The 27,693-nt window shown below is 40.1% G+C and overlaps 1 protein-coding gene across 2 annotated transcripts in view; it reads right to left on the reverse strand.

The window, feature by feature from the left end:
* Positions 1-27,693, reverse strand: part of TEX11 (testis expressed 11) — a 383,978-nt gene that overhangs the window by 280,737 nt on the left and 75,548 nt on the right. For both annotated transcript variants that reach the window (XM_055376139.2, XM_004064340.5), the window contains exon 8: positions 23,626-23,706. In XM_055376139.2, the coding sequence (XP_055232114.1) occupies positions 23,626-23,706 (81 nt within the window). The remainder of the gene's footprint in view (positions 1-23,625; positions 23,707-27,693) is intronic.

Raw genomic sequence — 27,693 nt, forward strand, 5'->3', positions numbered from 1 at the left:
AGCTGAGGGTCCTGTCTGTTAGAAGGAAAACTAACAAACAGAAAGGACATCCACACCGAAAACCCATCTGTACCTCACCATCATCAAAGACCAAAAGTAGATAAAACCACAAAGATGGGGAAAAAATAGAACAGAAAAACTGGAAACTCTAAAACGCAGAGCGTCTCTCCTCCTCCAAAGGAACGCAGTTCCCCACCAGCAACGGAACAAAGCTGGATGGAGAATGACTTTGACGAGCTGAGAGAAGAAGGCTTCAGACGATCAAATTACTCTGAGCTACGGGAGGACATTCAAACCAAAGGCAAAGAAGTTGAAAACTTTGAAAAAAATTTGGAAGAATGTATAACTAGAATAACCAATACAGAGAAGTGCTTAAAGGAGCTGATGGAGCTGAAAACCAAGGCTCGAGAACTGCGTGAAGAATGCAGAAGCCTCAGGAGCCGATGCGATCAGCTGGAAGAAAGGGTATCAGCAATGGAAGATGAAATGAATGAAATGAAGCGAGAAGGGAAGTTTAGAGAAAAAAGAATTAAAAGAAATGAGCAAAGCCTCCAAGAAATATGGGACTATGTGAAAAGACCAAATCTACATCTGATTGGTGTACCTGAAAGTGACGGGGAGAATGGAAGCAAGTTGGAAAACACTCTGCAGGATATTATCCAGGAGAACTTCCCCAATCTAGCAAGGCAGGCCAACGTTCAGATTCAGGAAATTCAGAGAACACCACAAAGATACTCCTCGAGAAGAGCAACTCCAAGACACATAATTGTCAGATTCACCAAAGTTGAAATGAAGGAAAAAATGTTAAGGGCAGCCAGAGAGAAAGGTCGGGTTACCCTCAAAGGGAAGCCCATCAGACTAACAACGGATCTCTCGGCAGAAACCCCACAAGTCAGAAGAGAGTGGGGGCCAATATTCAACATTCTTAAAGAAAAGAATTTTCAACCCAGAATTTCATATCCAGCCAAACTAAGCTTCATAAGTGAAGGAGAAATAAAATACTTTACAGACAAGCAAATGCTGAGAGATTTTGTCACCACCAGGCCTGCCCTAAAAGAGCTCCTGAAGGAAGTGCTAAACATGGAAAGGAACAACCGGTACCAGACGCTGCAAAATCATGCCAAAATGTAAAGACCATCGAGACTAGGAAGAAACTGCATCAACTAACGAGCAAAATCACCAGCTAACATCATAATGACAGGATCAAATTCACACATAACAATATTAACTTTAAATGTAAATGGACTAAATTCTCCAATTAAAAGACACAGACTGGCAAGTTGGATAAAGAGTCAAGACCCATCAGTGTGCTGTATTCAGGAAACCCATCTCACGTGCAGAGACACACATAGGCTCAAAATAAAAGGATGGAGGAAGCTCTACCAAGCAAATGGAAAACAAAAAAAGGCAGGGGTTGCAATCCTAGTCTCTGATAAAACAGACTTTAAACCAACAAAGATCAAAAGAGACAAAGAAGGCCATTACATAATGGTAAAGGAACCAATTCAACAAGAAGAGCTAACTATCCTAAATATATATGCACCCAATACAGGAGCACCCAGATTCATAAAGCAAGTCCTGAGTGACCTACAAAGAGACTTAGACTCCCACACATTAATAATGGGAGACTTTAACACCCCACTGTCAACATTAGACAGATCAATGAGACAGAAAGTCCACAAGGATACCCAGGAATTGAACTCAGCTCTGCACCAAGCAGACCTAATAGACATCTGCAGAACTCTCCACCCCAAATCAACAGAATATACATTTTTTTCAGCACCACACCACACCTATTCCAAAATTGACCACATAGTTGGAAGTAAAGCTCTCCTCAGCAAATGTAAAAGAACAGAAATTATAACAAACTATCTCTCAGACCACAGTGCAATCAAACTAGAACTCAGGATTAAGAATCTCACTCAAAGCCGCTCAACTACATGGAAACTGAACAACCTGCTCCTGAATGACTACTGGGTACATAATGAAATGAAGGCAGAAATAAAGATGTTCTTTGAAACCAACGAGAACAAAGACACAACATACCAGAATCTCTGGGACACATTCAAAGCAGTGTGTAGAGGGAAATTTATAGCACTAAATGCCCACAAGAGAAAGCAGGAAAGATCCAAAATTGACACCCTAACATCACAATTAAAAGAACTAGAAAAGCAAGAGCAAACACATTCAAAAGCTAGCAGAAGGCAAGAAATAACTAAAATCAGAGCAGAACTGAAGGAAATAGAGACACAAAAAACCCTTCAAAAAATCAATGAATCCAGGAGCTGGTTTTTTGAAAGGATCAACAAAATTGATAAACCGCTAGCAAGACTAATAAAGAAAAAAAGAGAGAAGAATCAAATAGACACAATAAAAAATGATAAAGGGGATATCACCACCGATCCCACAGAAATACAAACTGCCATCAGAGAATACTACAAACACCTCTACACAAATAAACTAGAAAATCTAGAAGAAATGGATAAATTCCTCGACACATACACTCTCCCAAGACTAAACCAGGAAGAAGTTGAATCTCTGAATAGACCAATAACAGGAGCTGAAATTGTGGCAATAATCAATAGTTTACCAACCAAAAAGAGTCCAGGACCAGATGGATTCACAGCCGAATTCTACCAGAGGTACAAGGAGGAACTGGTACCATTCCTTCTGAAACTATTCCAATCAATAGAAAAAGAGGGAATCCTCCCTAACTCATTTTATGAGACCAGCATCATTCTGATACCAAAGCCAGGCAGAGACACAACCAAAAAAGAGAATTTTAGACCAATATCCTTGATGAACATTGATGCAAAAATCCTCAATAAATTACTGGCAAACCGAATCCAGCAGCACATCAAAAAGCTTATCCACCATGATCAAGTGGGCTTCATCCCTGGGATGCAAGGCTGGTTCAATATATGCAAATCAATAAATGTAATCCAGCATATAAACAGAGCCAAAGACAAAAACCACATGATTATCTCAATAGATGCAGAAAAAGCCTTTGACAAAATTCAACAACCCTTCATGCTAAAAACTCTCAATAAATTAGGTATTGATGGGACGTATTTCAAAATAATAAGAGCTATCTATGACAAACCCACAGCCAATATCATACTGAATGGGCAAAAACTGGAAGCATTCCCTGTGAAAACTGGCACAAGACAGGGATGCCCTCTCTCACCACTCCTATTCAACATAGTGTTGGAAGTTCTGGCCAGGGCAATTAGGCAGGAGAAGGAAATAAAGGGTATTCAATTAGGAAAAGAGGAAGTCAAACTGTCCCTGTTCGCAGAGGACATGATTGTATATCTAGAAAACCCCATTGTCTCAGCCCAAAATCTCCTTAAGCTGATAAGCAACTTCAGCAAAGTCTCAGGATACAAAATCAATGTACAAAAATCACAAGCATTCTTATACACCAACAACAGACAAACAGAGAGTCAAATCATCAGTGAACTCCCATTCACAATGGCTTCAAAGAAAATAAAATACCTAGGAATCCAACTTACAAGGGATGTGAAGGACCTCTTCAAGGAGAACTACAAACCACTGTTCAAGGAAATAAAAGAGGATACAAACAAATGGAAGAACATTCCATGCTCATTGGTAGCAAGAATCAATATCGTGAAAATGGCCATACTGCCCAAGGTAATTTACAGATTCAATGCCATCCCCATCAAGCTACCAATGTCTTTCTTCACAAAATTGGAAAAAACTACTTTAAAGTTTATATGGAACCAAAAAAGAGCCCGCATCGCCAAGTCAATCCTAAGCCAAAAGAACAAAGCTGGAGGCATCACACTACCTGACTTCAAACTATACTACAACGCTACAGTAACCAAAACAGCATGGTACTGGTACCAAAACAGAGATATAGATCAATGGAACAGAACAGAGCCCTCAGAAATAACGCCGCATACCTACAACTATCTGATCTTTGACAAACCTGAGAAAAACAAGCAATGGGGAAAGGATTCCCTATTTAATAAATGGTGCTGGGAAAACTGGCTAGCCATATGTAGAAAGCTGAAACTGGATCCCTTCCTTACACCTTATACAAAAATCAATTCAAGATGGATTAAAGATTTAAACGTTAGACCTAAAACCATAAAAACCCTAGAAGAAAACCTAGGCATTACCATTCAGGACATAGGCATGGGCAAGGACTTCATGTCCAAAACACCAAAAGCAATGGCAACAAAAGCCAAAATTGACAAATGGGATCTAATTAAACTAAAGAGCTTCTGCACAGCAAAAGAAACTACCATCAGAGTGAACAGGCAACCTACAAAATGGGAGAAAATTTTCGCAACCTACTCATCTGACAAAGGGCTAATATCCAGAATCTACAAAGAACTCAAACAAATTTACAAGAAAAAAACAAACAACCCCATCAAAAAGTGGGCGAAGGACATGAACAGACACTTCTCAAAAGAAGACATTTATGCAGCCAAAAAACACATGAAAAAATGCTCATCATCACTGGCCATCAGAGAAATGCAAATCAAAACCACAATGAGATATCATCTCACACCAGTTAGAATGGCATCATTAAAAAGTCAGGAAACAACAGGTGCTGGAGAGGATGTGGAGAAACAGGAATGCTTTTACACTGTTGGTGGGACTGTAAACTAGTTCAACCGTTGTGGAAGTCAGTGTGGCGATTCCTCAGGGATCTAGAACAAGAAATACCATTTGACCCAGCCATCCCATTACTGGGTATATACCCAAATGACTATAAATCATGCTGCTATAAAGACACATGCACACGTATGTTTATTGCGGCATTATTCACAATAGCAAAGACTTGGAACCAACCCAAATGTCCAACAATGATAGACTGGATTAAGAAAATGTGGCACATATACACCATGGAATACTATGCAGCCATAAAAAATGATGAGTTCATGTCCTTTGTAGGGATATGGATGAAATTGGAAATCATCATTCTCAGTAAACTATCACAAGAACAAAAAACCAAACACCACATATTCTCACTCATAGGTGGGAATTGAACAATGAGACCACATGGACACAGGAAGGGGAATATCACACTCTGGGGACTGTTGTGGGGTGGGGGGAGGGGGGAGGGATAGCATTGGGAGATATACCTAATGCTAGATGACGAGTTAGTGGGTGCAGCGCACCAGCATGGCACATGTATACATATGTAACTAACCTGCACAATGTGCACATGTACCCTAAAACTTAAAGTATAATAAAAAATAAAATAAAAAAATAAATAAATAAATAAATAAAATAAGGTATTTTAAAAGAGAGAGAGATCACATTCACATAAATTTTATTATAGGATATTGTTATAATTATTCTATTTTATTAGTAGTAGTATTCATTTCTTACAGTGTCAATTTATAAATTAAAATTTATCAGAGGTATGTATATATACGAAAAAACATAGTATATATAGGATTTGGTACTATCCGCAGTTTCAGGTATCCACTGGACATCTTGGAACATGTCCCCCACGGATAAGGGGGGACTACTGCATTGCTATCGATTTCATCGCTTGATTTCACACTTCTGTCAAACTTCTACAAGTGCTGTGTGGCATATATTTACTTTAAAATAGAAGTTAATTAGATTTGACTTGCTTAAGAGTATGTTTTTTGGTTTTGATTTTTTAGGACTTCACAAAATCATCTTAAAAGTATTAAGGACATCTTTTTAAAATTTTATTTAATTTTTTTAACTTTTTATTTCCATAGGTTATTGGAGAACAGGTGGTGTTTGTTTACATGAGTAAGTTCTTTGGTGGTGATTTGTGAGATTTTGGTGTACCCATCAACCGAGCAGTATAAACTGCACCCAGTTTGTAGTCTTTTATCCCTCATCCCCTTCCCACCCTTTCCCCCTGAGTCCCCAAAGTCCACTGTGTCATTCTTATGCCTTTGCATCCTCACATCTTAGCTCCCACTTATGAGTGAGAACATACGATGTTTGGTTTTCCACTCCTGAGTTACTTCGCTTAGAATAATAGTCTCCTATAGGATTAGAGGCATACTGATGTCATCACCCATTACTCCATGACTGGCATCCATTTTTTATGTACTTTCTCTTCCTATAGCAGTGGCCACTTGAATAACAGGTATTTTTAAAATTTATTTTTATAGTTCTATAATTTTCCAGGGGGACAGAGATTCTGAGGACTGAGTGGTCTCCCCGATAAGATTCTATGCAATCAGTCTAGTGTAAGAAAGTATTATCATGCCTGTAATCCCAGCATTTTGGGAGGCTGAGGCAGGCAGATCACTTGAGGTCAGGAGTTTGAGACCAGCCTGGCCAACATGGCAAAACCCCCAGCCCTACTAAAAATACAAAAATTAGCCAGGCACAATGGGGCATGTCTGTAATCCCAGCTACTCGGGAGGCTGAGGCAGGACAATCGCTTGAACCTGGGAGGCGGTAGTTGCAGTGAGCCAAGATCGTGCCACTGCACTCCAGCCTGGGTGACAGAGTGAGTGAGACTCTGTCTCAAAAAAAAAAAAAAAGTATTATTCTTCCACCCAGGAGATGAGCATGTAGATTCAGAGCCCAAATAGGGTGAGAGAACATAGACATGAAATAATGGTAAGGTAAAGGGAGTCAGAGTAGAAGGAAGAGGGTAAGCACCCAGGGAGAGAAACCCAAAATGAAGAATCAGAGAATGAGCATGGAGAAGAGGGCATCCTCACAGTGAATAGAGTGGCAGAGAATATGGAAGACTGGTAACATACAGGGGTACTGATTAAATACATAAATACATTAAGGATAATTGAAGCCAAGTTTTTTGTTGTTGGAGAAGAGAATTAGAAATATGAAAAGGGAGAAAATTAGGATGAATATTTTGTTGTTGGATTGAAACAGACGATATCATGGTTTTCAGTATATTAGAGATGATAGAAGATAGATAGATAATAGATAATATAGATAAATGTAATGGAAATGTATGAGTGTATATAATATAGATATATATACATACACACACATATATATATACACATACACACACACACACATACACACACACACACACACACACACACACATATGCTCTTTCCACTGTGAGGGTCTGAGAGAGCAGTGACATCCCAAAAGCAATAAGGATGCGTAATGCCCAGATCTTGGCTTCTAAATAAGATTTTCTACTAAAATAAATAAGGGCTCCTGAGACATATAGTTAATTTCATGGCTTGATCAAGAAAGCACACACGTGCCTGTAGTTCCAGAAGGCTGAGATGGGAAGACTGCTTGAGCCTGGGAAATCGAGGCTGCAGTGAGCTAAAAATACAAAAATTAGCCGGGCGTGGTGGCACACGCCTGTAATGGCAGCTACTCAGGAGGCTGAGGCAGGAGAACCCCTTGAACCCAGGTGGCAGCAGTTGCAGTGAGCCAAGATCATGCCGCTACACTCCAGCCTGGGTGACTCAGCCTAGGTGACAGAGTGAGTGAGATCACATCACTGCACTCCAGCCTGGGTGACAGAGTGAGACCCTGTCTCAAAAAAGGAAAGAGGAAAAAGGAAAAGAAAGGAAAGGAAAAGGAAAAGGAAGGAAAGGAAAGAAAAAGAAAGGAAAAAAAAGGAAAGGAAAGGAATACAAAATAAGCCTGTAATATTTTATTGTGCCCGAAAGGAATGACGTGCTCAAAATTAATGGCAACACGTAAAAAACACATAGAAGTCAAGTAACACCAGCAAGATGGCAGACTAAGAGCTCCCAGCCCTAGTGTCTCCACAAAAGCAATGATTTAACAACTATATACAGGCAAAAACAGCTCTCAGAGAGCTCCAGAGCCTGTAATCCCAGCACTTTGGAAGGCCGAGGTGGGCGGATCACTTAAACCCAGGAGATCAAGTCCAGCCTGGGCAACATGGCGAAACCCCATCTCTATAAAAAATACAAAAATTATCCAGGCGTGGTGATGCGCGCCTGGAATCCCAGCTACACAGGAGGGAGGTGGGGCTGGCTGAGGTGGGAGGATCACTTGAGCCCAGGAGGTCCAGGCTGCAGTGAGCCGCTTTTGCACCACTGCACTCCAGTCTGGGTGACAAGGTGAGACCCTGTCTTGAAAAAAAGAAAAAGAAGAAGAAGAAGAAGCTGAAGCAACCCACTGGAACACAAAATCTGAGGATAACACATAGAAAACAGTAGGAAGAACAGAACAGTTTTATTTTGCCTGCATCACCCCATCCCCTAGGCCAGGGTAGCTCAATACTTAGAGGTATTCCTTCAGCTATGAGTTCCAAAGTGAAGGAAAAGGAGAACAGGAAAATTCCAGAAGACTTCCACTGAGGACTATTTCAGCCTTCAGAGTGGAGGACCCCCACAGTCTTTGCCAAAGTGGACCTCAGCTGCTGGAGCCACCCAAAGCCCACAACCAATGCACCTGGAGCCTGTGATACTGTTCCCCCAAGGTGATCTCAAGCATCCCCCTTTGAGCTGGTGGCACCACGCACTCCCTAGCCCTAGAACCACCACATATCCCTGGGATTAGCATTCTTGCATGCATCCAGAACCAGCACCACCACACACCTCACCAATCTAGCACACCTGCACACACCCACAGGTGAAGGTTTTTCCCTACCAAAACCAGTCCACAATGTCTGCAAGAGGTGATTACTTCTAAATTCTTAGAAACATACAGCCTAACAACACTGAACCAAGAAGAAATAGAAACAATAGACCAATAACAAATAAAGAGATTGAATCAATAATTTAAAAACGCCCCAGAAAAAAAAATCCCAGTACTAAATGGCTTCTCTGGTGTATTCTACCAAACATTCAAAGAAGAATTAATATCAATCCTTCTCAAACTCTTCCAAAAAATAAAAGAAGAGGGAATATTTCCAAATTCATTTTATGAAATCAGCATTACTCTGATACCAAAGCAAGACAAGGACACCAGAAGAAAAGAAAACTGCAGGCCAATTTCCCTGATGAACACAGATGCAAAAATCCTCAATAAAATACTAAGAAACTGAATCCAACAAGGACATTAAAAGGATCATACACCACAACCCAGTGAGATTTATCCCTGGAATGCAAGCATGGTTCAACACATGAAAATCAATGTGATATATACTATATTAACAAAATGAAAGATTAAAACCACATGATTATCTAAATAGATGCAGAAAAAGCATTTGACAAAATTCAACATCCATTAAACATGAACACTCTCAACAAAATAGGTATACGAGGAACATAACTCAATACAAAGGGCCATAAATGAAAAGCCCACAGCTAACATCATAATTGATGGGAAAAACTGAAAGCTTTTCCTCCACAATCTAGTACAAGGCAAGGAAGCCCATCCCTCAACACTTCTATTCAACATAGTACTAGAAGTCCCAGCAACAGCAATTAGGAAAGAAAAAGAAAAAAGCACCCAAATGAGAAGGAAGGGTAAAATCATCTGTGCTTGCCAATGACATGATCATATATTTTGAGAATCCTAAAAACTCAACCAAAAAAAAGTTAGAACTAATAAACAAATTAAAGTAACATGATACAAAATCAACATACAAGTATCAGTGACGTTTCTATACACTAAAAACAAACTATCCAAGAAGAAAATTAAGAAAACAATCCACTTACAATAACAACAAAAAACAAAATACTTAGCAATAAACTTAAAGAGGTGAAAGACTTCTACATTGAAAATTGTAAAGCATCAATGAAGGAAATTAAAGAGCACATAGATAAATGGAAATACATCCCGTGTTCACAGATTGGAATAATTAATACTGTTAAAATGTCCATACTACCTAAAATGATCTACAGATTCAATGTAATACTATCAAAATCTGAATGGCATTCTTTACAGATAGGAAAAACAATCCTAAAATTCATATAAAATCATAAAAGAATCCAAATAGCCAAAGAAATCTTGCACAAGAAGTACAAACCCAGGAGCATCATGCTTCCTCATTTCAAAATTTATTACAAAGCTATAGTAATCAAAACAGTATGGTACTAGAATAAGAACAAACATATACACTAATGGAATAGAATAGAAGAGCCAGAAATAAATCCACACATTCACAGGCAACTGATATTCAACATGAGTGCCAAGAACACACAACGAAGAAAAGACAGTCTCTTCAGTCAGTGTTGATGGATATCAACATGCAAAATAATGAAATTGGACCCTTATATCACACTGTATACAAAAACCAACTCAGAATAAGTTAAAGACTTTGTATTAGGCTGTTCTCGCATTGCTATAAAGAAATACTTGAGACTAAGTAATTTATAAAGAAAAGAGGTTTATTAATTGGCTCATGGTTCTGCAGGCTGTACAAGAATGGCACCAACAGCTTCTCAGCTTCTGATGAGGGCCTCAGGAAGCTTATAATCATGGCCAGCTTCTGGTGAGAGCCTCAGGAAGGCAAAGGGGAGTAAACATGTCCCATGGCAAGAACGGGAGCAAGACAGTGAGGAGGGAGGTGCCACACACTTTTCTAAACAACAAGATCTCGTGTGAACGCTGAGTGAGAACTCACTTACTATTGTGAGGAATAGCACCAAGCTATTCATAAGGGATCCTCCCCCATGATCCAATCACCTCCCACCAGGCCCCACCTCCAACATTGGAGATTACACTTCAACATGAGATTCTGAGGGACAAATATCCAAACCATATCAGACTTAATACCTGAAACCGTAAAACTTTTAGAAGAAAACAAGGGAAAAGCTTCTTGACATTCATCCTGGCAATGAGTTTTTGTATATGACTCTAATAGCACAGGCACCAAAAACAAAAATAGACAAGTGGGATTACATCAAACTAAAATGCTTCTGCACAGCAAAGAAACCCCATCAACAGAGTGAAAAAGCGTCCTACAAAATGAGACAAAATATTTGCAAACCATATATCTGATGAGGAATTAATGTGCAAGATATGTAAGGAACTCATACAACTCAATAGCAAAACAAAAAACAAAACAAAACAAAACAAAAACCAGATAGCTCAATTTAAAAATGGGCAAATGATCTGAATAGACCATTTCTTCAAAGAAAATATACAAATGGCCAACAGGTGTATGAAAAAGTGTTGAACATTACTAATTGATATGGTTTGGCTCTGTGTCCCCACCCAAATCTCCTGTTGAATTGTAACCCCCAGTGTTGGGGGAGAGGCCTGGTGGGAGATGATTGGATCATAGGGGTGGATTTCCCTTTTGCTGTTGTCATGATAATGAGTTCTCATGAGATTTAGTTGTTTGAAAGTGTGTAGCACTTCCCCCTTCACTCTCTCTTCCTTCTGCTCCAGCCATGTAGGATGCGCCAGCTTCCCCTTCACCATCTGCCATGATTGTAAGTTTCCAGAGCCCCCGCCACCCCAAGCCTTGCTTCCTGTACAGCCTGTGGAACCGTGACCCAATTAAACCTCTTTTCTTTATAAATTACCCAGTCTCTGGTAGTTCTTTATAGCAATGTGAGAACGAACTAATACACTAATCATCAGAAAAATTCAAATCAACACCACGATGGGACATCACCTCACACCTGTTTGTATGACTATTATCAAAAAGTCAAAAGATAATGTGTCATTGAGGAATGGAGAAAACGGAGCCCTTGTACACTGTTGGCAATGTAAATCTGTACAATCATTATGCAAAATAGTAGGAAGGTTAATAAAAAATAATAAAACTACTATATGATATAGCCATTTCACTTCTAGGTACAGTCATCTTTCAGTATCTGCTGGGGATTTGTTCCAGGACCCTCTGTGGATACCAAAATCCACAGATACTCAAGTCCCTTATATAAAATGACATAGTATTTGCATATAACCTACAAACATCCTCCTATGTACTTTACATCATCTCTAGATTACTTATAATATCTAATACAATGAATATGCTATGTAAATAGTTGTTATACTGTATTATTTAGGGAATAATATAAATAATACAGTATAACAACTGTATTAGGTAGGAATAGGAAAGTAGTAGGAAAAAAGTATCTACATGTTTGGTACAGATGCAACCATCCTTTTTTCCCAAGCATTTTCAATCCCCAGTTGGTTAAATACATGGATGTGGAACCCAGGGTCACAGAGGGCTAACTGTATGTATGCAAAGGAACTAAAATCAGGATTTTGAGATATCTGCACTCACATATTCATTGCAGCATTATTCACAATACCCAAGATATGGAAACAACCTAATACCTGTTGATGGATAAATGGATAAAGAAAATATGGTATGTATATACACACACACAGGATATATATACGCATGTATATACAAAATGTGGTATGTATATATACACACACACAGGATATTGTATATACGTATATATATGTATGTATATATATACACACACACACACCCATATCGGCCTTAGTCAGTTTGTGTCACTATAAAGGAATACCTGAGGAAGAGTAATTTTTTTTCACACTTTCTGTCACTCCTAGGGTAATTTATTTTAAAACGAGGTTTATTTGATTAACGGTTTTGCAGGCTGTACAAGGTGGTGCCAGTATCTGCTTCTGATGAGGGCTTCAGGCTGCTTCCACTCATGGTAGAAGGAAAGAGAAGCTAGCCTGTGCAGAAATCACATGGCTAGAGAGTGGAAGCAAGAGAGAGAGCAGAGGGAGATGACAGGCTCTTTTAAATAACCAGCTCTAGCAGGAACTAATAGAGAGAACTCACTCATTACCATGAGGACTGCACCAAGCCATTCATGAGAGATCTGCCTTCATGACCTTCATGATGCAAACACCTCCCACTAAGCCCCACCTCCAACATTAGGGATGAAATTTCAACATGAGATTTGGTTGGGGGGTGGGGGGCTGGTGGCGTCAAACATTGAACCCATACCACAGCCTTAAAAGAAAAGGAAATTGTCTCATTTGAAACTATATGGATAAATCTGGATGACATTATGCTAAACGAAATAAGCCAGGCACAGAAAAGCAAATACTACATGATCTCACTTATATGTAAAATGAAAAGAGTCAAACTTACAAAAGCAGAGAATAAAATGGTGGCTGCCAGGGGCTCAGGGGAAGGGGAAATAGGGCGATGTTAGATAAAGCATACAAAGTTTCAGTTATATAAGATGAATAAGTTCTGGAGATCTAATGCACAGCATGGTGACTATAGTTAATAACATTGTGTTGTGTACTATATAGGTGATTTTTTTCTAAGAGACTACATCTTAAGTGTTCTCACCACAAAAAAAAAGGTAACTATGTGAGGTGATGAATATGCTCATTACCTTTATCACAGTGATCATTCCAAAATGTGTATGTATATCAAAACATCAAGTTGTTCACCTTAAATACATACTAATTTTTATTTGTCAATTCTACCAAAATAAATATTTCAAAAAAAAGACAAGTTCAGGCCGGAAACTGAAAGGACACAAATAGATCACCAGGCTAGTAAACCACCCTACCATTCCAAAAAAGACATACAAATCAGCTTAAAGGGCCTCTTAATGGCCAAATGTAGAAAGAGGTAACCATCAAAATAGTGTTTTAGACCGGGTGCAGTGGCTCACTCCTGTAATCCCAGCACTTTGGGAGGGCAAGGAAGGCAGATCACTTGAAATCAGGAGTTCGAGACCAGCCTGGCCAACATGATAAAACCCTGTCTCTACTAAAAAAAAAAATACAAAGATTAGCCAGGCATAGTGGTGCATGCCCGCATGCCTGTAGTCCCGGCTACTTGGGAGGCTGAGGCAGGAGAATCACTTAAATCTGAAAGATGGAGGTTACAGTGAGCCGAGATCATGCCACTGCACTCCAGCCTGGGCAACATAGTGAGATTCCATCTCAAAAAATAAAAATAATAAATAAATAAATAGTGTTTTAGTTTTGGGTAAGATAAAGTGAGTATGCACCACCCTTTATCTCCCACTGAATGTAACTATAAACCTCGACAGAATGCACTTAGCTATTTGAGGACTCTGAAAAAATAATAGCAGAAGGCAAATAAAGGAAGAACACCAGAATTCAAGTTAACACCAAACTGGTGGTAAGTTTACCATTCTTTTCCTCTAATATCCCCTGGCCTAAACTTAATGCAGCCAGAAACTCAGAAGCGAATGCTGTGGTACAGACTGAGGGTGCTTCTCTGCTTCTGGCTTGAATTGCTCAGAGAAAGTGCAAATATTCAATTTTGGTTTTTATTTCATCTTTATTCCATTCTCTTGTGCTCAGGCCCTAGGCAATCCCATGGTGGCAACAGCAGTGGTAGCCAGGGGAAACCACAATACTCAAAACTTTGAGAGAGGAAAACCTTACTGCCCATTCACTGCAGCAGTAGTTCCCACAGGATGGGGCAAACTCCCACTGCTTTTTTTCCTCTGCCTGTGTCTTCCTACTGCTTGGCCCCAGTCACAGTGCAACTGCAGATTATGGATAGTTATTGGTTAGAGGACTGAAAAGGACAGCTCAGAGAACCAGAAACTACCAAGAAGATCATAGAGAGAGAGAGAGAGGAGCTCAGAAAAGCAACAAAATAAAATTGATTAAGTTCAAGGCTCATCCTACAACCTTAATAACCAGGAATCTCAATCTAATTTACATAACAAAAACTTTGATAACTGAGCTAACAGATAAACCTCTGCCAAGTACCAGGACTGATCAATGAGTGTTGCATATGCAAGACAAACCTGAAGCACACTGCAAAATTGAAACAACATTGAAACCATAACCCACAAAAAATGAGTTTAAAATGTGCCTGAATCTACCAGATTGATTACCTGCTATAATAAAAATATTGACACTCTCCCAGAATTTAGACAAGACCCAGAAGCCAAAAATGTAATATAGAAAATGTATAGGGGTTGGGTGTGTTGGCTCATGCTTGTAATCCCAGCACTTTAGGAGGCGGAGGCGGGCAGATCACTTGAGGTCAATTCTGAGACCAGCCTGGCCAACATGGCGAAACCCTGTCTCTACTAAAAATACAAAAATTAGCTGGGCATGGTGGTGTACGCTTGTAATCCCAGCTACTAGGGAGGCTGAGGCAGGAAAAGCGCTTGAACCCGGGAAATGGAGGTTGCAGTGAGCTGAGATCATGCCACCGCACTCCAGCCTGGGCCACAGAGGGAGACTCAGTCTCAAAAAACAAATATATATATATATTGTTCAATAAAAAACTACTCGGTATATGACAATGCTTGAAAATTTCAACATACATAAGAAAAGACAATCCATAGAAAGATGATATGAATGTTAAAACTATCTGATAAGGGCTTTAAATCAGATGTTTTAAAACTGTTTGAACAAATAATTATAAACACTCATGAAATAAATAGAAAAATATAGTCTCAGTAAAGAAATGAGTCAGCAAATTACAACCTGTGGGCCAATATGGATGGTGAGATTTTAAAAGTTTTTACATTCTTAAAGGATCTTTTTTTAAGTTTGGAGCAGCATACAAGAATTGACGAAATGTTTTTCCAGTAAAATCACTTTGGCCGGGTGCGGTGGCTCACGCCTATAATCCCAGCACTTTGGGAGGCCAAGGTGGGCGGATCACCTGAGGTCAGGAGTTCAAGACCAGCCTGGCCAACATGGTGAAACCACATCTCTACTAAAAATACAAAAAATTAGCTGGACGTAGTGGCAGGAGCCTGTAATCCCAGCTACTTTGGGAGACTGAGGTGAGAGAATGGCTTGAACCCGGGAGACAGAGGTTGCAGTGAGCTGAGATCGCGCCACTGCACTCCAGCCTGGGTGCGAAAGAGCGAGACTCAGTCTCAGATAAAATAAATAAATAAATAATCACCTTATAAGAGATGTTGGCCTGGCGCAGTGGCTCACGCCTGTAATTCCAGCACTTTGGGAGGCCATGGTGGGTGGCTCACCTGAGGTCAGGAGTTCGAGATCAGCCTGACCAACATAATGAAACCCCCCCCCACGTCTCTACTAAAAATACAAAAAAGTAGCTGGGCATGGTGGCTCATGCCTGTAATCCCAGCTACTTGGGAGGTTAAGGCAGGAGGATCGTTTGAACCCGGGAGGCGAAGGCTGCAGTGAGCCAAGACTGTACCATTGCACTCCAGCCTGGGCAACAAGAGCGAAACTCCTTGTCAAAAAAAAAAAAAAAGCTAAAATAAGGGTGGGGCAAGATCATGTAATAAAAGCCTGCATTGTTTGTACCCTCCACTGGAACACCAAATTTTAACAACTGTCTGCACACAGAAAAGCACAATCACAAGAACCAAAACCAGGTGAACACTCACAGTACCCGGTTTTAACTACATATTGTGGAAAGAGGCATTGAAGAGGGCAGGATAAACAGTCTTCAATCTCCAAGGCCACCCCTCCCCGCTCCCCTGGCAGCAGCTATGCAGTGCAGAGAGAGAATCTGTGCACATTGCAGAGGAAGAGCACAGCAGCTGAGGAACTTTACATTGAACTCAGTGCTGCACAGTCACAGTAGAGAAAAAAGTCATGCTGGGTTCAGCCAGCGCTTGTGCACAGAGGGAGCGTTTGGACCAGCCTTAGCCACAGGAGAATTACCCTCATCCCAGTGGTGGGAACTTGAGTTTCTTGGCAAGCCTCGTCACTGTGGGCTGAAGTGCTCTGGGGTCCTACATAAACTTGAGTGGCAGTCTAGGGCACAAGGACTGCAATTCCTAGGCAACTCCTAGTGTAAGGCTGGGCTTAGAGCCAGTGAACTTGCCACGTGACCTAGGGAGACAACAGCTGGCACAGCAAAGGGAGGGCTTGCACCATCCCTTCCCCAACCCCAGGCAATAAAGCTCGTAGCAATGAAAGTGACTCCTTCCTTCTGCCTAAGTAGAGGAAAGGGAAGAGTAAAGAGGACTTTGTCTAGCATCTTGGATACCAGCTCAGCCACGTAGGACAGGGCACTGGGCAGAGTAGTGAGGCCCCCATTCCAGGACCTAGCTCTCAAACCACATTTCTAGACACATCCTGGGCCAAAAGGGAACCCACTGCCTTGAAGGAAAGGATCCAATCCTGGCACGATTAATCACCTGCTGACTAAAGAACCCTTGGTATAACCCTGGAATAACCATTAACGACCCAGGGAGTACACCATGGGCCTTGGGCTCTGAGAAGTGCTGGCTTCAGGGAACACCCAGCACATTCCCAGCTGTGGTGGCTCCAGTGAAAGACTCCTTTTGTTTGAGAAAAGCAGAGGAAAAGTAAAGAGGACTTTGTACTGCACTCTAGGTACCAGCTTGGCTCTTGGGGTCCCCAAATCCAGGTGTAGCCTCTTGGACAGTATTTCTCGTCCTGGGCCACAGGAGAGCCCACTGCCCTGAAGGGTGAGTCCCAGGCCTGGCAGCATTCACCACAAGCTGATGGAAGAGACCTTGGGTTTTATGTGAACATCAGTGGTGGCCTAGCAGAACACCCCATGGACCACTGATGGTGGCGGCCACAGGGAGAGACTCCTCTGCCTGTGGAAAGGGAGGGAAGAGTGGGAAGGGCTTTGTATTGTGATTTGAGTGCCAGCTTAACTGCAGTAGAATAAAACATCAGGTAAATTGCTCAAGTTTCTGACTCCAATCCCTGGCTCCCAGAGAGCATCTTTGGACACACCTGGGTTGTGGGGGAACTCACCATCCTAAAGGGAAGGGCCTTCCTCGGGCAAGGTCCAGTGCTGTGCTGGCTTCAAGTCTGACACAGCACAGGCCCAGTGCTTGCATCACCACACCCCCGGGGGGCTTGCATCACCACACCCCCAGCTCAACACAGAGACAGTGACTCCATATGTTTCAGAGAAAGTAAGGGTAAAGAACAAGAGTTTCTGCCTGGTAATCCAGAGAATTCTTTCAGATGTTATCCAAGGTCATCAAGGAGTACCCTTTATGGGTCTACAAGAAACACAGCATTATTAGGCTTGGGGTCCAAGTCTCTTTGAATAACTGGAAGGCCTTCCCAAGAAGGACTGGCATGAGCAAGCCTAGATTGAGAAAACTACAATAAATACCTAACTCTTCAATGCCCAGACACCGATGAATATCTACAAGCATCAACACCATCCAGGAAAACATGACTTCACCAAATGAATTAAATATGGCACCAGGGACCAGTTCTGCAGAAACAGAGATATGTGACTTTTCGGACAGAAAATTCAAAATAGCTATTTTGAAGAAACTGCAAGAAATTTGAAATAACACAAAGAAGGAATTCAGAATTCTATCAGATAAATTTAACAAAGAGACTGAAATAATTTAAAAGAATCAAGCAGAAATGCTGGAGTTGAAAATGCAATTGACATGCTTAAGAATGCATCAGTCTCTTAGCAGCAGAATTGATCAAGCAGAAGAAAACTAGTGAGCTTCAAGACAGGCTATTTGAAAATACACAATCAGAGGAGACAAAAGAAAAAAAAATAAAAAAGCATGAAGCATACCTACATGATCTAGAAAATAGCCTCAAAAGGGTAAATCTAAGATCCATTGGCCTTAAAGAGGAGGTAGGGAAAGAGCTATGGGTAAGAAGTTTATTCGAAGAGATAATATCAGAGAATATCCCAAACCTGGAGAAAGATATCAACATTCAAGCATAAGAAGGTTATAGAACACTAAGCAGATTTAACCCAAAGAAGAACACCTCAAGGCATTTAATAATCAAACTCCCAAAGGTCAAGGATAAAGAAAGAATCCCAAAAACAGTAAAAGAAAAGAAAAAAAATCACATACAATCAAACTTCAATACATCTGGCAGCCAACTTATGAGCAGAAACTTTACAGGCCAGGAAAGAGAGGCATGACATATTTAAAGTGCTGAAGGAGAAAAAAAAATGTTTACCCTAGGATAGTATATCCAGCAGAAAGTATCCTTCAAACATGAGGGAGAAATAAAGACTTTCCCAGACAAACAAAAGCTGAGGGATTTCATGAACACCAGACCTGTCCTACAAGAAATGCTAAAGGGAGTTGTTCAATCTGAAAGAAAAGGATGTTAACGAGCAAGAAGAAATCACCTGAAGGTACAAAACTCATGGGTAATAGTAAGCACACGGCTGGACAGCTGGAAACAGTGGCTCATGCCTGTAATCCCAGCACTTTGGGAGGCTGAGGCAGGTGGATCACCTGAGGTCAGGAGTTCGAGACCAGCCTGACCAATATGGTGAAACCCCGTCTCTACTAAAAATACAAAAATTATCCGGGTGTGGTGGCATGCACCTGTAGTTCCAGCTACTTGGGAGGCTGAGGCAGGAGAATTACTTGAACCCAGGAGGCGGATGTTGGAGTGAGCCAAGATCATGCCACTGCACTCCAGCCTGGGTGACAGAGCAACATTCTGTCTCAAAAAAAAACAAACAAACAAACAAACAAACAAAAAAAAAAACAGTAGGCACACAGAAAAAGACAGAATGGTATCACACTGAAATTGTGGGGTGTAAACTTCTCTTGACTTAAGTAGAAAGAATAAATGATGAACCAAACAGAAATAATAACCACAACAACTTTTCAAAACATGGACAGTACCATAAGACATAAAGAAAAACAAAAAAAGTTAATCAGGGCCGGGCGCGGTGGCTCACGCCTGTAATCCCAGCACTTTGGGAGGCCGAGACGGGTGGATCACGAGGTCAGGAGATCGAGACCATCCTGGCTAACACGGTGAAACCCCGTCTCTACTAAAAAAAATACAAAAATTAGCCGGGCATGGTGGCGGGCGCCTGTAGTCCCAGCTACGCGGGAGGCTGAGGCAGGAGAATGGCGTGAACCCGGGAGGCGGAGCTTGCAGTGAGTCGAGATCGCACCACTGCACTCCAGCCTGGGCGACAGAGCGAAACGCCGTCTCAAAAAAAAAAAAAAAAAAAAAAAAAAAAAAGTTAATCAGGGGAACAAAGTTAAAGTGTAGAGTTTTTATTAGTTTGTGTGTGTGTGTGTATGTGTGTGTTTGGCTCTTTGTTAATACAATCAGTGTTACACTGTCATCAATTTAAAATAATGGATTATAAGATAGCATTTGCAAGCCTCACGGTAACCTGAAACTGAAAAACAACGAATACACAAAAAATAAAAAGGGAGAAATTAAATCATACCACCAGTGAAAATCGCCTTCACTAAAAGGAAGACAGGAAAGAAAGAAATAGAATAGAATAAAAATAGAAAACCAAAAACAATCAGAAAACAAATAACAAAGTGGCAGGAGTAAGTCTTTACTTATCAGTAATAACACTGAATGTAAATAGACTAAACTCTCCAATCAAAGGACATAGAGTGGCTGAATGGATTAAAAAAAAACAAGACCCAATGATCTCTTGCCTACAAGAAACACACTTCCCCTGTGAAGATACACATAGATTGAAAATAAAGGGATGGAAAAAGATATTCCATGACAACGGAAACCACGAAAGAGCAGGAATACCTATACTTATATCAGACAAAATGGATTTCAAGACAAAAACTTTAAGGAGAGAGAAAAAAAGGTCACTATATAAGGATAAAGGGGAAAATTCAGCAAGAGGCTATAACAATTTTACATACACATGCACCCAACACTGGAGCACTCAGATATATAAAGCAATTATTAGAGGGAAAGAGAGAGATAGACCCCTGGTCAATGATTTTTTTGGATATGACCCCCACAGGTGACAAAAGCAAAAATAGGCAAATGAGATTGCACCAAACTAAAATGCTTCTGCACAGCAAAGGAAACAATCAACAGAGTGAAGAGACAACCTACAGAATAGGAGAAAATATCCACAAATCACACGTCTGATAAAGAGTTAATCTCCAAAATATACAAGGAACTCAAACACTGCAATAGCAAATAAACAAATGACCCAGTGAAAAAATGGGCAAAAGACCTGAATAGATATTTATCTAAGGAAGACATACAAATCAGCAACAGGTATGTGAAAAAATGCTCAACATCACTAACCATCAGGGAAATGCAAATTAAAATCACAATGAGATATCACCTCACATCTGTTAGAATGTCTATTATCAAAAAGACAAAAAGTAAGTGTTGGCAAGGGCATGGAGAAAAGGAAACCTTTGTACACTGCTGGTGGGAATGTAAATTAGTATACCCATTACAGAAAACAGTATAGAGGTTGCTCAAAAAATTAAAAATGTAACTACCATATGATCCAGCAATCTCACTTCTGGATATATACCCAAGGGAAATAAAATAAGTATCTTTAAGAGATATCTGCAATCCCTTGTTCACTGCAGCATTATTTACAATAGCCAAGCTATGGAATCAACCTAAGGGTCCAATAAGAGATGAATGGGTAAAGAAAATGTGGTATTTATATACAATAGAATACTATTCAGCCATAAAAAAGAAGGAAATCTTGCCATTTGTGATAACACAGATGAACCTGGAGGACATTAAGCTAAGTGAAATAAGCCAGCCGCAGAAAGACAAATACTGCATGATCTCACTTATATGTGGATTCTGAAAAAGCTGAGTTCATAGAAGTAGAGAGTAGAAAGGTGGTTGCCAGGGGGTTGGGGAATGGATGAGGAGATATTGGTCAAAGGGTACAAAGTGTCCAAGCACAGTGGCTCCCGTCTATAATCCCAGTACTTTGGGTGGCTGGGGCAAGAGGACTGCCTGAGCCCAGGAGTTCAAGATCAGCCTGCATAACATAGTGAGACCCCCATCTCTACAAAAAAATAAAACAATTAGCCAGCCTTGGTGGCACGCACCTGTAGTCCCAGCTACTCGGGAGGCTGAGGTGGGAGGATCACTTTAGCCGAGGAGGTTGAGGCTGCAGTGAGCCAGGATCATGCCACTGCACTCCAGCCTGGCGACAGAGCAATACTCTATCTCTTCAAATAAAGGGGGAGGGGTTACAAAGTTTCATTTAGGCCGTATGAATAAGTTCTGGGGCTGTACTGTACAGCACAGTGACTACAGTTAATATTATAATAATGTATTGTATACTTGAAAATTGCTAAGAAAGTAGATCTTAAATATTTCTCCACAAAAAAAACCTGTGTGAGTTGATGAATATATAAATTGGCTTGATTGTGGTGATCTTTTCACAATGTATATCAAAATATTATGTTATATACCATAAATATATACAAATTTTGTCAATTATACCCCCAATAAAGCTAGAAAAATGGAGGAAAAAAGAATAAAGATGGTGAAAGTAGAATGAGAAATTAGATTTGCCATAGTTTCAGTGTATCACTCACAAAATGATACAGGTTTACAGTGAAAAAACCTGAAAGACACGATCTTAATCAAGAGATCAAAGCTAGCACCACCAATAATAGTATAAATCAATCCTGTATACCACCCAATAGGAAGCCATGAGTAGAACACAGAATTTCTTCTGTGATTTTCTGGCCTCAAATTCACAACCTGTTCTAATCATGAGGAAACTTTGGCTAAACCCACATTAAATCACATGCTACAAAATGACTGATCTGTAATCTTCAAAACTGCCAAGATCATGAATAACAAGGCAAGAATGAGGAGGTGTTCCAGATTTCCAGATTGAAGGAGACTGAAGACTATGTATAATTCTAGATTGAAACCATTTTCTATATAGAACATTATTGGAAAATTTGAATGACGTTTCCAAGCAAAGGGTATACAGGAGTTCTTTGTACTATTCTTATAACTTTTCTATAAATATGAAATTGTTTTAAAAGTTTTTAAAGCCTAGAAGAATGTCTGATGTGACACATAACAGGCAACATATAAATGTTTACTGAATTAAGCTCCACATTATGACACCCAATTTGGGGAAAAAATAAGACCAATCTCACAAATAGGTATGATGTATGCAATACTGGGAACATTCTCCCTAATATCCAATTATATCTCCATTATTAATCCCTCTGTGATAGTAAAGACTGAAGTAGGCATAGGCACTGAAATAGGAGAGAAAGAATGGAAAGGGAAGATAAAATGAAAAAGCAAAAAACTATGTATTTAGGAATTTTCATGAGATCCAGTCCAGGATGCAGGCTTTATCCTACCAAATCTCTCACATCTCCAAATCCCAGTATAGAAAAATACTATGGCAGTAACATGATTAACTGCTATCAACCTTGTCAGCAGACAAACTCATTTTTTTCTTTCTTTTGTTGTATAGCATGAATATGGAGCAAATGTTATCAAAATGATTTGACAATAAAAGACAAAGCAAAGAAAATTTTAAGAAATATTCCATATCAGCCAGGTGTGGTGGCTCATGCCTGTAATCCCAGTACTTTGGGAGGCTGAGGTGGGTGGATCACTTGAGGCCAGGAGTTCCAGAGCAGCCTGGCCAACATAGCAAAACCCTGTCTGTACTAAAAATACAAAAAGTAGCCAGGTGTGGTGGCGCAGGCCTGTAATCCCAGCTACTCAGGAGGCTGAGGCATAAGAATCACTTGAACCCGGGAGGTGGAGGTTGCAGTGAGCTGAGATCACATCACTGCACTCCAGCCTGGGCGACAGAGTGAGACTCCATCTCAGAAAAAAAAAAAAAAAAAAAAGAAAAGAAAAGAAAAAAAAGAAATATTCCATATAGCTTTTTCAAATGCCCTTTCTGGTAAAGAACAAAGGAAGCAAAATATTTCAAAGATCAGCTACTTATGTGGAACTGATCTCAAATAGAATCTCCAAAAGGTTGCATGAAGTAGTAATGATTCTTCCTGGAACTTGATATAGCATATTTTCAAACTCTTGGAGAATGCAGATTTCACTCACCATCTGGGGGAGCCTCATCAACATATCTTTACATTGCAGTACACACATAGATGCTCTTTGAAAATCCCCTTGAGCAACTGCCTGAAAAAGATAAAGAATGTCAATAATTGGTTAAAATGAAATGACAAGGTTATTTGTCTCTAAGTCAATTTTAGCATATTTTAACTAGTGTTTAAAAGTCTTATTTTGTTTTCTAATATTTTTAGCAATACTAGTTGTTCAAGCTAAACAGATAGCTTGCTCAAAATACAGAAGAATAAGTGGTAATCTTTGGTGACACAGAGTTGATACTGAATGAGCAGGAGTCATTTACTTTTTTCTGGAAATGCAAAAACTGGTTGTACTGCCTTATGTTATTATATTATGACATAATGCCAGGTCTACTAGATGCTTCTGCAACTTGAATAACTCTTCTATTCACCTCTACATTAGAGGAATTAAGCTAAACAGCAGTCTTTGTCTTAAAGCAAGATCACAATAACCTCATAGTCTGAACTGCTATGTATATCCACTACAAAAAGCAGCTTATCAATTAGCCAGACATGGTGGCACACACCTATAGTCCCAGCTACTTTAGAGGCTGAGGCGGGAAAATTGCTCAAGTCCAGTAGTTCGAAGCTGCAGTAAGCTAAGAAGATACCTCTCTACTCCTGCCACAGATGACAGAGCAAAACCCCATCTCTTTAAAAAAAAAAATTTTTAAGAAAAAAGAAAAGCAGCTTCATACAATCTCATCATGAAGCCAAAAGAGCCGCTCTGCCATTTATCATGTGTAACTTTGAGCCTTAAACTCTCACAGATTGTTTCCTCATCCATAAAGTGAGAAGACTGTACTAGACTATCTGCAGGGTTCCTTTCAGTTCTACCATTCTATGTCTGAACACCCCCAAATGAATGTAAACATCAATCACACATACTTTAGCACTTGTAGAAGAGGCTTGTTTCAGCCATTGAAGAACTTAGTTGGCCAGGCGCAGTGGCTCACGCCTATAATCCCAGCACCTAGGGAGGCCAAGGTGGGTGGATCACCTGAGGTCAGCAGTTTGAGACCAGCTTGACCAACATGGTGAAATCCCGTCTCTACTAAAAAACAAACAAACAAAACAAAACAAAACAAAACAAAACAACCCAAACACAAATTAGCTGGGTGTGGTGGTGGGCACCTGCAATCCAGCTACTCGGGAGGCGGAGGTTGCAGCGAGCTGAGATCGAGCCATTGCACTCCAGCCTGGGAGACAGAGCGAGACTCTGTCACAAAAAAAAAAAAAAAAGGCTGACAAAGCATTTTTTTAAGAAAAACATGGATACATACAAGGAAATAATAAAGTACTACACTTGCTATTTTCTTTCTTCTCTTCTTTACGTGGTGTCAAATATTATTGTGCTTTGAATAATAAAAGAATTGAGTAGACAGAAGAAAATATAAACAACGTAAGACACCAGCTTCTCTCTAGTTTTCTCTTCTAACTGCTGAATAGTAAGCCTGACATCTTGCTGAGTAGATACTCTCTTATAAGGCTTTAATACTAGATATTATTAAAGGGGAAAATAAATTGCTAACACAAGTGCCTCAATAAGCCAAATCTCTATATAGAGATTAGAAAATAATATTCCTGTCTACACTATATTCTATGAATACTTGCTGATTAAATCATTATTCAAGGTGGAGAAAATCTTACTATAAAAGAGAAATGCTGAGTGACAACACCATATCAGAGGATAGATGTTGCTGTCTGTTCTTATAACATATAAAACAACATGAGACTTTAATGTTCAAACAACCCATAAAGTGTCTATCATTACTCAGATTTTATCTTAGAGAAATCAAAGCTCTAATAATTCAGGCTACTTTTGAAAATTTATTCATCTTCTTATGACTAGAAACAAATATTTCAAGCCCAAAAGATAAAGATTTAAAGTAAAAGAAGTCTTAAAGAAGAGGCAGCACAATACAGTGCTGTAGTAACCTTTTGTGAGCATCAGACTCACCAGTGGAGCTTTCTGAAAATCACATGCCCAGCTCTCACCACTTGGAGACTGTGATTCATTAGATCTGGAGTGATGTCCTGCCTATACTGATGTAGTGAAAATAATATGAGCTTTGCATTCCCAGCTTTTCCACTTCTTGGCTCAGTGAACTTAGGTAAGTCACAATCTCTTTGAGCCTCTATTTTGTTAACTATAAAATAGGGACAGTAATGTCTACAATATAGGATTGATTTTATGAGGATCAAATGGGATCACAGATGTGAAAGCATTTCATAAACTGTAAGTCAGTATTCAAAAATGTGTACATTTGGGGCAATCAAAACTACCATCAGGGCTGGGCCCAGTGGCTCACCCATGTAATCCCAGCACTTTGGGAGGCCAAGGTAGGCTGACCACCTGAGGCCAGGAGTTCGAGACCAGCCTGTCCAACATGGCAAAACCCCGTCTCTACTAAAAATACAAAAAAGTAGCTAGCTAGGCATGGTGGTGCGTGCCTGTAATCTCAGCTACTTGGGAGGCTGAGGCAGGAGAATCGCTTGAACCCGGGAAGCAGAGGCTGCAGTGAGCCGAGATGGTGCAATATTGCCTGGGCAATAGAGTGAGACTCTGTCTCAAAAAAAAAAAAAAAAAGACAATATATTAAAATGGCAATACTCCCCGAGTTGATCTATAAATTTAATCCAATTCCATTAAAATTCCAGTTGGCCTTTTTTGCAGAAATTAACATGCTGATCTTAAAATTCAAATGGAAATTTAAGAAACCCAGGGCTAGGTGAAACATTCTGAGACATGACACCAAAAGCATGATCCATAAAAGAAAAAGAAATCAATCAATTGGACTTCATCAAAACTGCATTCTGTGACCCTATTAAAAAGGACAAAAAGACAAGCTACAACAAGACAATATTCGCGAATATTTATCTGACAAGGGAATCATATCTAGAATATATAAATAATCCTGTAAATTCAACAGTAAACTATCAAACAATCCAAATAGAAAATAGACAAGAAAAATGACAGATATTTTGCCTAAAGGGAGATACAGATGGCAATTAAGTAAATGAAAAGATGTTCAACATCATTAGCCATTAGAGAAATGCAAATTAAAACCACAATGAGATATCACTATATACCTATTAGGATAGCTACAACAAAAAAATTGGTCACAATACCAAATGCTGTCAAGGATGCAAAGAAATGGGATCTCTCATACATTACTGGTAAGAATCTAAATGGTGGCCAGGTGCAGCGGCTCACACCTGTAATCCTAGTACTTTGGGAGGCCTAGGTGGGTGGATCACCTGAGGTCAGCAGTTCGAGACGAGCCTGGCCAAGATGGCAAAGCCCCATTTCTACTAAAAATACAAAAAGTAGCCAGGCATGGTGGCACGCACCTGTAGTCTCAGCCACTCGGGAGGCTGAGGCAGGAGAATCACTTGAGCCTGGGAGGCGGAGTTTGCAGTGAGCTGAGATCATGCCACGGCACTCCAGCCTGGGTGACAGAGTGAGACTCTGTCTCAAAAGAAAACAAGAAAACAAAACAAAACACAGAATGTAAAATGGCATGGCCACTCTAGAAAACAGTTGGCAGTTTCTAAAAAAAAAAATAAAACTAAATATACCCTTTATGTCCACACAAAAACCTGTATGGAAATGTTCATGCCAACTTATTTACAATAGCCAAAAATTGGAAACAACCCAAATTCTTTCAATGGTGAATGGCTAAACAAATTGGTACATCCATAGCATAGAATTCTACATAGCAATAAAAAGAGAACAGGGCTCGGTGCGTTGACTCATGCCTGTAATCCCAGCACTTTGATAGGCAGAGATGGGTGGCTCACTTGAGGCCAGGAGTTTGAGACCAGCCTGGCCAACTTGGTGAAATGCCATCTATGCTAAAAAATACAAAAAAATTAGCCAGGCAAGGTGGCACATGCCTGTAATCTCACGCTACTTGGGAGGCTGAGGCAGGAGAATCACTTGAACTCAGGAGGCAGTAGTGGCAGTGAGCCGAGATCGTGCCATTGCACCCCAGCCTAGGCAACAGAGTGAGACTCTCTGTCTCAAAAACAAACA

This window comes from Gorilla gorilla, chromosome X, assembly GCF_029281585.2.
Source record: "Gorilla gorilla gorilla isolate KB3781 chromosome X, NHGRI_mGorGor1-v2.1_pri, whole genome shotgun sequence".
NCBI lineage: Eukaryota > Metazoa > Chordata > Mammalia > Primates > Hominidae > Gorilla > Gorilla gorilla.